The 12,255-nt window shown below is 44.4% G+C and overlaps 1 protein-coding gene across 1 annotated transcript in view; it reads left to right on the top strand.

The window, feature by feature from the left end:
• Deup1 (deuterosome assembly protein 1) overlaps window positions 1-12,255 on the top strand; it is a 63,026-nt gene that overhangs the window by 24,958 nt on the left and 25,813 nt on the right. The window contains exons 7-8 of the mRNA XM_051155765.1: window positions 6,586-6,731; window positions 9,705-9,813. Coding sequence (XP_051011722.1) covers window positions 6,586-6,731; window positions 9,705-9,813 — 255 coding nt within the window. The remainder of the gene's footprint in view (window positions 1-6,585; window positions 6,732-9,704; window positions 9,814-12,255) is intronic.

Genomic DNA, 12,255 nt, shown 5'->3' with positions numbered 1-12,255 from the left:
AGACCCAGATATGAATCCACACACATATGGTCACTTGATTTTTGACAAAGAAGCCAAATCCATTCAATGGAAAAAGGATAGCATCTTCAACAAATGGTGCTGGTCTAACTGGAGGTCTATGTGTAAAAAATTGCAACTGGACCCATATTTGTCACCTTGCACAAAGCTCCTGTCTTATTTGCAGGCTTAGATCATGGTGAGAGGCATGGAGCTACCCTTTGGGATATACCACTGCTAACTCTACATGTTAATCCACTTCCCATCACTATAAAACACACTTGAAATAGTCCAGGAAGATTAAAGGTTTCTTTAGGCTCAAGGTTTGGGAGGGGCCTGGTTACTTCAGCCCTGTAGGGCAGAACATCATTACAGGAGAGTAAGATAGACCAAAACCTCATGGCCCACAAGCTAAGGGAAAGGAGGACAGGCTGGGGTGTCCACAGGACCCATCTCCCAAAGGTTCAAGCACCTGGCCCACAGAAACTCTTTGGAGACTAAGCCTGCAGCACACAGGCCTTTGGGAAATCATCAATATCTGGTCCATATGGGGTCCTAAGCCTCCATTGAGCAAGCTTCCAGAACTGACGATCACGGTAGCATCATTGGATTGATGACTGATGGCTTTGTCTTCCTTAAACCAGCTTTTTTTTTTTTCTTTCTACTTTTTGCAATTAACAGAGAGGTTTGGGGACAGCATCCTTCAAAATCAGTCACTGCTGGTCCCATACTCACCCCTTCCTGTGTGCCTTCAGACACTTGAGGCATCCTTACCTGCCTTTCTCTGCTTCCATTCCTCCTTTCCCCACCTCCAAACATTTCTTTCTACCGCTTTGTTCATTCGGTTCACCCGTTCCTCAACTCCTCTCACTTCTCCCCATCCTAAAGCACAGTCCCCGGGCAGACCACGTCTCTGAGATACCCTGCCCCTGTATCATCTGCTCGTCCACTCTCAGCATCCTTTCTTAGTCCTGGGCCAGCCTCTCCTTCCCGACACTGCTGTGCCACCTACAGGGCTGCTCTGAAATGTCTACATCAACATCTGCTCTTGCCCTGAGTTGGAGAGGAGACAGATCTTAAGGCCCCCACGTTCTCTCTTCCAGTGGCATTTCTAAGAGAACTGTGTGTCCGCCATCTTGAACTCCAGCTTTTTCTGGAGAAAGACATTATTCTAGCAGGAGCTGGAATATACAGATAAACAAACAGACCAGATTAAGCTGAAAATAGTAGACACTGAAGAAGCCAGACATCCTGTAAACATAGGATAGGTGTGGTGGCATTTCCTCTGGTCCCATCATAGCCTAAGATCAGCCCTTCTCCTTACGGAGATTGCCCAGGGTCTCCTAGTATTCGGTTCGCTAGTTGCCCACCTGCCTGTGAGAGCTATTTGCACAACTTCTGGGTCCAGCAGGCTCCTCTCCTTGTCTGGGATGGGACATAGGTCCCACCTTCTATCTGAAGACAACTCAAGCACACATTTCACTGCTGTCTCCACAGCCGGAGCCTGCACCAAGATCTTCACTCAATGACTATGCTTGTTATTTTTCTAGGTCCTTCCAAAATACTCTGCCCTGGGCTTCAGCTCACACTGCAAGGACTTTGTGTTTTGTGTCCTCTTGGGCTCTTGTTGGCTTTGGTCCCTGCAAGACTGTTCCCTGCAGTGCCTGTTGAGCCAGCAGGGACAGACATGAGGCTCCACAGAGCTTTGCTAGCCAGACCGTGTAAATAGTCAGCTCCGCGTTCATCAAAAGACCCCGTCTCCCTGTCTCAGCAAAATAGAACAAGAGGGAGATGCTCAGGGTCCACCTCTGGCCTCCACAAACATGCACGTGCACTCTCATGCCACAGGCAAGTACACACACACACACACACACACACACACACACTACATTATTGAAAAGCAAGCCAACTTAAAGAGGAGCATGTTCAAGAGAAAAAAATCTGTTCCCAAATAAAAAATATATTTTAAAGTAATTTCAGCTTTCTCTTTGAGAAAAGCACCAAGAGCCCTGCCTTTTTATTCTACCCTGTTTCATTTCCGGGTGTCGCTCATGACCTGCCCTTCCTTGTGCTTGCAGGAATGCCAAGAATCCACTGTCTGTTAGTTCATTTGAAGGTCTGAAATCACTGCTCCTCTCAGAGCATTAGGCATGTCCCGAACTAAGCAGATAAGCCCTGGATTTGTTTTTCAAAATTTGCATTTTGCTATTTAAGAATAACCAGAGATAAATAAAATTGGAAGAATCTGCATTTGAAAAAAAACCAAAGTTGTCCTCTCGTTTTAGTCACCTGACAGAACGTTCCACATCTTGCATGCAAATGCAGAAAGACAACTATTCCTATTTGGATGGATGCAATTTAATATGTTGCAGCACATTCTGATAGCAGCTGGGTCTGCGTCTTCTCAAGGGACATCATCATTTGTCTTTCTACAACCTTGCAGTGTGTCAGCACACATATCCCAGTGCACAGGATTATTTACTATGCCACACGCCCCTCGTGTTCTCAAGTATGCAGCGTTCCCCACTAGAGAGTAATGACAAAAATAAATGGTTCTGCGTCTTTCAAACATCTATGCTGGGAAATTTAAATTCTCATTTGCTTGTTAATATATTGCTAAGAACTAGAGCAACTCTGTCCAAGAAAAGTATAATCTAACCGTAGATCTAGTTTAAACTCTGGTGTCTTTGTTACTGAGTTTTGTTTTTTCTTTCTTTCTTTCTTTCTTTCTTTCTTTCTTTCTTTCTTTCTTTCTTTCTCTCTTTCTTTTTCTTTTTTCTTTTCTTGGTTTTCCAGACAGGATTTTTTTCTGTGTAGCCTTGGCTGTCCTGGATTTGACTTGTAGACCAGGTTGGCCTCGAACTCACAGAGATCTGCCTGCCTCTGCCTCCCTGAGTACTGACAAGGATTCCAAGGATGCACCCGATTCATCATTTTTATTTTTGAGATAGGGTGTCATGTAGCTCAAGCTGCCCTCAAACTCCCTGTATAGTCTAAGATCACCTTGAACTTTTCATCCTCTACTTCCTGGACAGGGATTTGGGGTGTGCACTAACATATTCAGTTTCTGCAGTGCCAAGGATAAAGTACAGGGCGCCATGCATGCTAGATAAAGATAGAGAAATGAGTAGATTCATTGCAAGTGGTATATTTATTCAGCCAATACATGTGTGTGTATCAAAACATTGTCACTTAAAATGTTATCAAGAGGTAAAATATTAATGAAATATCTTAGTTTTTATAGTATGCCATCAAAAATCTGTGTATGTTACACTACAGCACACCTGCATTCTAGTGCTAAGTGCCTGACGATATTTAGATCTCATGAAATATCCCAGTTAAGGGGACCTTCCAGTGCTTAAATTGTTCCAGGCATGCTTGAAAAGTGTCCCAAGAACAAAATCATTTTCTGGATATTTGGCACATTGCAAATACTTGATTTGACTTTCATACAAAATTGTACCGATTCAAAACTACATTCTAGTTTTAAAAATCAATTCTTATGTCAACTCAGGCTTATCGAATACAAAGCCAAGAAGATAATTCTAGCTTGATCAATATCAACAAATTCTCCCCGTTGCTCTTGAGCGTCTGCAGCCCATTTACATAATGCCATCAACTACAACCTATGTTGCGTCTGTCAAATCACCATCACCAATTCTTACAATGGAATGTTTCCATCTTAACATTCGCACACCTATGTCTCTGGATCTTTAAATAGCATGCTTCTCCTGGATGCTTGGCACCACAGAGAGTTGGTTCCTAGTAACAGGGAACAGACCACTCTTGTCACTGACACTGTAGGTCATTGGCCTGGAGTTAGGGCTTCCCCACTTCTCACCCCCAGAAAAGACACACCCACTTCCTGCCCACTGCATTGTTTGATAGCCCAGGCTGCCCTCCTTCACCTGGGAAAAGAACGGTGACATTTACATTAACAAAAAATGGCTTTTCTACTGTATAATTTCTTGTTTTACGTCTCTTTAGGTTTTGAAACTAATAGCTCCATCTGAAAAATCCCATGTTCAAAACAGAGAGTATCTAAACTAATCTCATAAGACACCATTTTGAATCTGTCTTTATACTTACTTATTTCTGAGTCACCAAGAATATATGTGGCTAAGTATTGTAATTGGTCCCCTCCTAAACCCAGGCCAAACAACCCTTGGGGAAGATGTATAACTGAAGGCTTTTTGTTTTAAGAAAAGTTCCTGAGAACTTCCCTCATTTAAGTGGAATCATTGCTCATGATTCCCAAAAGCAGAACCAACCCACAATACCCATAAACTGGTGGACAGAACAGAATGTGGCACGCCCACATAATGGGATATAATTCAGCCAGAAATGGGAATAGCTGTGGTACTGCATGGATGAACCTTGGGAGCTTACTGAGGGAGGAAACCAGCTGCAGGAGCCACATAGTGTGTGGTACCTTCGATCCCTAGGGAACGGCCAACACTGCCGCAGCAGATCATCCAGCAGGCCATGGTCATGAGCCTGAAATGGGTACACAGCACTGCCAAGGGATGCCAGCATGCCTCACCACACCCCCCACACATGACCACTCCCTGCTTGCTTCCAACAATGGACACCAGGCTCTGATGTTCCCCACATCCAAAATCACAATGCTCTCTCTCCTCCTTTCACTTCTGAACTGCTCAAGACTCTCGTGGACCCACAGGGTCAATGCTTGTCCTAGTTACTTCAGCACCGCTTGACTGTCATGGGGCAGGAAGGGACTGAGGGCTCCTAATGCATCATGTTGCCAGCTTTGCCAGAAAAGCCGACTGGTGGCTTCGGTCATGAAGTTATCTGTCATTTTCTTACTATTTTATTAACCAGAAAGTGCCAGCATTGATTAGAGCTCACACTCTGTACTTTATTCAAACTTGACTGCTGCTTCAGGTTCACACACAGTGTGACCACATTGATGTGGTTTGGCTGTTTGTTCTTTGTATCCAGAGTGGTGGGCACTCAGATCAATTGGTATTTGTGTCACAGAGCACATAGTGGGAGCTCACTGAAGATTTGTCCAATGAATGAAAGGTGGAATGGAATCCTGTAAGGCAGAGAAAATAAACGAGTAAACATGCTTTACTTCAAATTAAGTATGTTGATTTATAGGCATTGATTTTTTTTAATTTTTAAATTACTTAACAGTTTCATACATGTATACAGCGAATTTTGTTCATGTTCACGCACTATTACCCTCTCTCAGACCCCTCTCCCTCCCACTGTATCCCTCTTTCTAACAAGACCTCTTTCTACTTCATGTCTCTGTTTGTGTGAGTGTGTGCATGTGAGAAAAAGTGCTTGTGTATGTATGTGTGTATAAGAGAGAGTATGTTTGTGAGTGTGAGTATATGTGTGTATGAGAGAAAGGGGGGAAGTAATATGTGTGAGAGTGTGTGTGTGTGAGTATATGTGAAAGAAATGGGGAATGAGTATGTGTGAGTGAGTGTGTGTATGTGAGTGTGTGTGAGAGAGGAGTATGTGATTGTGCTATGAGTGTGTGAGAGAGAGGAGATGAGGGAGTGTGTGTGCATGTGTGTGTGTGTGTGTGTGTGTGTGAGAGAGAGAGAGAGAGAGAGAGAGAGAGAGAGAGAGAGAGAGAGAGAGAGAGAGAGAGAATGATCTACCTTCTGGGTTTCATTAGAATTATTTGCATGGGCATGCATGTGGACTTATTTATTGATGCACGGCCAACTTGCCTGTGGCTACACCATGGGAGAAAATGACTTCCCCTTCCACAGCAGCCATTAAGTACCGGTAACTCCTCAAGGAATGGTGAGGATGGTAACAGGCCCTATCTTGCACAGGTGACCATAGCAGCTGTGCGTTCATGACTGGAACAGTGATGCCATGTCCACAGGCCATCACGCCAAAGAATTCTTCCTCGTCCTCTGGCTCTGCCACTCTTCCTTCCACAGTATTTCCTGAGCCTGGGGGGGGAGGGGTGCGGTGGCTGATAGAATGTCCCATTGAAGGCTGTGCACCCACAGTGACGTCCTTTCAGCATTTTGACCAGTAACAAGTTTCTGAATTAATCACTACTCACTGCAAAAAGGGAAGCTTTCCTGACCACGTTGAGAGCACCACAGTATTTAGAAAGCAGTTTAACAACATGTCTGCCTATCAAAGTAGCAGTAGATGCCTCTTCCTTAGATCTTAAGATCCCCCATCACCCATGAACTAATGAATTCCTTCCTGTAGAGCAAGCCTCAAATCCAATCAGAGTGTGACTGGTTACCTCCATAGTACCTATGCCACTATTGCCCTAGCAGCACATGCTGCGGGCTATGTGGGCAGTGTGCAGAGTCTACCACTGGGTGATAGCATGGATGATTTTTCTCCCATGACAGCACGTGTAGCACATCCTGGCACTGTGAAAGCTGTCCAGCAGGGAGGAAGTTATCGGTTTGATCTCCCTGTATCTTGCAGTCAGAGTATATGTTTCAGCAGTGGATCTGGTGGGCCACCAAGAGCGATGACCAGGTCTCGAGTTGTTTGGGGGGTTAGATGTTGTTTTTCTGACGTATTGTACAGCATAATTCTAAAGTGAACATCAAAAAAACATTGTGACTGCAGGCCATGGAAGCAGGACTGTCAGAGGTGAAGAATGAGTTACAGTCACGGGACGATCTCCTGAGGATTATAGAAATGGAGCGACTGCACTTGCATAGGGAGCTGTTGAAAATGGGAGAATGCCAAACTGCTCAAGACAACAGGAAAAGGTACAGTTCTCACACTGGACGACTGGAGGGAAGCTTCTCAAAGCAGGGTGTGTGTGTGTGTGTGTGTGTGTGTGTGTGTGTGTGTGTGTGTGTGTGTGTGTTCAAGGGCTTCATGGGTGGACTGGAATAAAGTTTAATTAGCATGCATTCTTTCGGATTGCCATAGAAACAATAGGGTAGAGCTGGTGTCTGATTATAGATTTGCAGAGAAATGGGGTTTATTCTTTATTCTAATTGCTTCTACCTTGATTGCCTATAAGCCTGATGCTAACCTTTTCACTTGCTGTGGTGCAGTGACTGTGCGTCTGCACTCATGACCTGTAGCTCCATATAGAGAGTCATTGCTTGTCCTGGAGGGATGGCTCGGTGGTTGAGAGAGTTTACTCCTTTTCCAAAGGACCCTGGGTCAGTTCCCAGCACCCATGTCAGGTGGCTCACCACCGCTTATAACTGCAGTTCCCAAGGACCTCATGCCTCTGTCCTCTGTGGGCATCTGCATTCATGTGCACAGATGCACATACATACACACAATTTAAAATAAAATCTCTTTTATTAAGTTACTGATAACACAGATTGTTTCCCTCCTTAAGAGCAGGCATTTATTTCATAGTGCAAATGCGTCAAAAAGTGGGTCTTCTGCAAAGTCTCAGTGTGTGATGTTTTGAAGAAACTATAACAGTTCACTGGTGTGGAACGTTCTTTTGAGAATCAGAAAGCTCATGAAACAAATGATAGGATTTTAAAATATATGAATAGCTAAATGATCGAGGGTATTTTACTGAAAGATAATTGTTATTGCTTTGCAGGCAGTAATAATTCCTCCAAACTTGTAGGACACGGTAACCTTGAGAGACAGCTCAGTGCTTAGGAGCAATGACAGACCTTCCAGAGGTCCTGGGTTCAATTCCCAATAGTCACATGGCAGCTCATAACCATCGAAGTTCTAGTTCCAAGCCTCTGCTGGCACTGCACACATTCACATGGTGCTGAGACATGCAGGCAGGCAGAATGCCCATATACATGGAATAAAAATAAACCTTGGGGGGGGTTGGAGAGATGGCTCAGTGGTTAAGAGCACTGTCTGCTCTTCCAAAGGACCTGGTTTCAATTCCCAGCACCCCACATGGCAGCTCACAACTGTCTGTGATTCCAGTCCCAAGGGATCTGACACCCTTGTCCCCCTACCAGTGCACATTTAAAAAGTTAAATAAATTTTTAAAAATATAAAAACAAAATTTTTAAACCTTGGGGAAAAGAAGCCAAAGTCAAGCCAGGCATGGTGGTGCAGGTCTTTAATCTCAACGCTAGGGAGGCAGAGGCAGGCTGACCTCTGTAAGTTCTAGCCCAGCCTGGTCTACATAGTGAGTTCTAGTGTAGCCAGTACCACAAAACTAATAATGTCCAGTCTAGACATAGCCAACTTTCTTTCAATGCATGGCTATGGCATATTTGGTCAGTACAAACTACTCCCTCTCCTCTGTCAAACTGTATGAACATCTTGGTCTTCAGACTATGCCTTTCTCCTTTGGAGGGACTCCCTCAGACGTCACATTCTGAGACCTGAGATGCTGGGCGTTGAGCATCATGGCTTTCCATGGAGGGTGAGCCTCCGGAGCCTTCGTCTTTCCCACTGCAGTTTTCATAGCCGTTTAGTGTGGCTTCCGTGGCTGCTGCCCATCTGGTCTCTCGGGTTTCTTTGACTTGGACTCTCCCTCTTCTTTATGGCTTACTAAGGCAAAGCAGCCAGGGGGCAGCAGTGCAGTGGTCAGCGATGCATTCCCAGAGCCTTTCCCTATGATATTAAATTGTCTTAGCTTTTCCATTCCCTCCTTGAGGGCATGAGCACCATGAAATGTCATGGTTTGCATCATTAAGAAATAACTCCATGCCCTAAAGAAAAACGATACTTTTGTCTAGTTGCTTGAGCAGGATCACGTTTTCTTCTTACCTGTCCACAGAGGAATTGCCCACTCATTGAACTGTGCGCGTTCACCACAAAACATCAGTGGTCAGTTCAGTGCAGAGCCATCCTGGGAATGCTCGCGGGGTATCTAGAAACAAGACCATTCTTTGCTCGCTTCCCAACCTGACTTAGTAAGAAATTTTAAGACTACTTTGGAAATGGATGCTTTTCAAGAAGCACTGAAAATACAAGCCATTGCTCAGTGAGAAACACAAGGACACTGGGAAATAACATGTAGTGTATGCTCTGGTGATATAGGAAAAAATAATATGTAGCATGTGCTCTGATTATATGGGAAATATAATACATAATGTGTGCTCTGATGATTTGGGAAAATATGTAGTGTATACTCTGATCATATAGGAAACATAATACATAGTGTGTACTCTAATTGTACAAAAAATATGTAATGTGTACACTGATCATATGAGAAACATGTTCACTTGTGTGCACAGGGGAGAGAGTGACATTCACAGAAAGGCTGAGTACACAACTGTGGTGATTACACACACACACACACACACACACACTCTGTTGTTCTAAGTAAACATGATTGTGGGAGTGGAGGGGTTATAACTGTGGTGGTCAAAAAGCTCAGTCAGGCTTAGAAGCCCCCCCCCCCTCAAGCCCCATAACCTCAGGACAACCACTGTGAATCTGTACCTTTTGAGAGATCCTTTCTTTCCAATCTTTTTCCGCCATTGCTGAGATTTGGGGCTGTGGTGTTTAACGCCCTCAGAATGTCTCTGGAGAGCCTCTCATACTCACAGGTGACTCCTACTGACTCACAGAAGACTACAGTGGTGACCTCGCCTAACTTCCGGTAGCTGCTGCCCCTGCCCTTCTTTCTCCTGGCGCTCTACTCTGTGTTGTAAAGATTGGTTCCGGCTTACCATATGGAGACGTGTCCCTCAACAGCTGTGCATCCTGTCTCTACAGCTTCCAGTGATCTAGAGTAACAATGTAATTACCAGTTCACCAAGCAAAGCTGCTTTATTTTTAACTTGTAGACTTGAATCTTCATTTGCCCCTTCTACTATGAAAGAACCAGAAAGGAAAAGGAAAGAATTGTTTTCAGGGGTCTCGGACCAAGCAAATCACGAGAAAGAATTAAATAAGGTATGGATTATGCTGAGACCCATTCTCCTAGCTTGAAAAGAATCTGCAGAAAACTGGCTTTCAAATCTTCCTGCTCCCTTGTTTTTTCCTGCTGTACTTTCTCCAAAAGTGTTAATCTACCAAGCAGATAATTCTGAAATTCTGTGTGAATACAAATCTTCAGTTATTCTGCCAGGAGGAGACTGTGGGTGCAATGTGGAGGTTCGCCCAACCCTCGCGAGAGCCCAGACTGGTGCTCAGCCCATGGGTGACCTTGGAGGGTTGCTACAAGCCTGAGGCCTCTCCAGCCTACATATCCAGACCCTGTCTCTACCTTTCCTCCCCTTAAAAGACAGATCTTGCCAGAGCTATCTGTCTGAGAACTAATGCAGGCCCAACAAAGAACATGTATTATAGAGCAATTGTCATTTCCTTCCTGGTTTGAACACTGATACCACAAAATCCCACTGAACTGACTTTACTAATTTTAAAAATATAATTTTCAGCTGTGTGGTGATGGCATATGCCTTTAATTCCAATAATTGGGGGAGGCAGAGGTAGATAGATTTCTGAGTTCCAGAACAACCAAGGCTACACACACACACACACACACACACACACACACACACAGACACACACACACACACACACAGACACACACAGTCCAAGAGACTGTCATGGTAAAAGGAGTGATTAGAGCCATGTATGGCTATAGCATTCTGGACATCAGAGGCTTCTGACAGAGTCATAAATACAGAGTAAAGCCAAGAATCCTCTAAGTGAGGCTCCGAGGTGGAGGGAAAGGCCACGGCACAGATCTCCCAGGCTCCTAGAGGCCCAGACTGCTGAGCTGTGCAGGGCAGTAGCAGATGGCTAGGGTAACTAGCTAGCTGCAGCTTCCAGAAGTATCTGCAAAGAGCATTTCCATTCCATTATAATAACACTGTCAAGGGCCATGCACTATGAATCTTGTGAGTGGTTTGCCTTTTGTGGGTACAGAGCTGTTTTTAGTCACCTATTTTGTGATAAAATTCACATTAAAAAGCCATGTCATTGGAAGCACAGATAAAATCTCATTTAGAAACATGCTCTGTGGAAGAGCATGTTGTTTTAATATATAACCACCATAAACTAATAAAAAAAACTTAATCCTCTTTCAGAATAGCATATTCTTTGTCCTAATTTTCTGAGTTTCATTTTTAAGAAGACTGTGTAAAGTATACCACAGGGACATAAAAAGTAAAATATGGACTGTAAAACTGCAAAACAATATGGCTGGTTCACCAAATAAACTATAAGGAGGAAAAATTAGGGGCAAGGATCAAAGAGATTCATAGGGAGAGAGGAAGCTGGCATAGTAGATAGAGGGCCTTGCAGCTAAGCCTGATGACCTAGGTTCCATCCCCAAGACTAATGGTGGGATGAGAGGACCACCACCTGTGAGTTCTCTGAACCTCCACATATGTGCCGAGGCATACATGCACACACACACACACATAATTTAAAGAGAGCCATAATATATTCTGGAGTTAAGTCCCATCTCTGAGACTCCTGCTTTTGGGGAGCTGGGCAATAGGCCCCTGGTTCCTGTTTGTTGAATGGTAAGGTTAGGACCATGTGATTTCTGATCTCAGCCACTAGAGCAGGCAGATGTGGAGAGGATAGTACCAGCCTGGGATGTAGCCGATGGGCCTCTGGCCACGGGTACCCTCTGCATTAGCTCTCTTTCCTTAGGTGTCAGTCCTGAGCCCTGGGGGTCCCAGTGTGCAGCCCACTATGGATGGGGGCACACATTCTAGAAAGCGACTGCCTTTCTTGAGGACTGTAATTAGAATGAGAGATTATGGGATTGGGTGAAAACGCCAGGCGCACACAAGAGAGTGGACTGGAAAAAGAGAGCTGGGTGGCCATGAGGCAATCCTCATTCAGTTTCACAAACTGGAAAAGCATTTGAGATTGGGGGCCATTTCACATTTGAATTCTGCCAGAAAATATTTGGTGATATGAAAGAACTGATCATTAAGATATTATTATGGTATTCTGGGAAGAAAGAGGGAAAGACAGGGAAAAAAAGTAGAGAGACCCTTATTCCTTCAGAGAGGTACGCTGAACTTTTAAAGAGAACATATAAAAGTCACTTCCCGCCTTTTAAGTTCCTAATATATTCATATAAGTCTCTTTGGGTTTTCTTGATGCCACCCCTAGACTTATTTCCTAGAGCACAGTTGATCTGAACACTCCAAACTCCCTCTGTGCACAGGGCTCTCCGGTCCCCACCCTTGGATGCACTCTTTGCCTGAGAACCCTGTCTTCTCCTGGCTTTCTGGCTCCCATGTACCCTTCAGTATTTTGTTTGATAACCTCTCCTCTGGGAAGACCATCCTGACCCAAGCCCCACCCCCAAGCCCAGCCCAGTTAGGTTCCCTCCAGGACAGCTTTCAAATGTCAATTACTACGCTGAAC

The sequence above is a fragment of the Acomys russatus genome, chromosome 14 (assembly GCF_903995435.1).
Source record: "Acomys russatus chromosome 14, mAcoRus1.1, whole genome shotgun sequence".
Lineage (NCBI taxonomy): Eukaryota > Metazoa > Chordata > Mammalia > Rodentia > Muridae > Acomys > Acomys russatus.
This window is presented reverse-complemented; position numbering and strand designations above follow the sequence as displayed.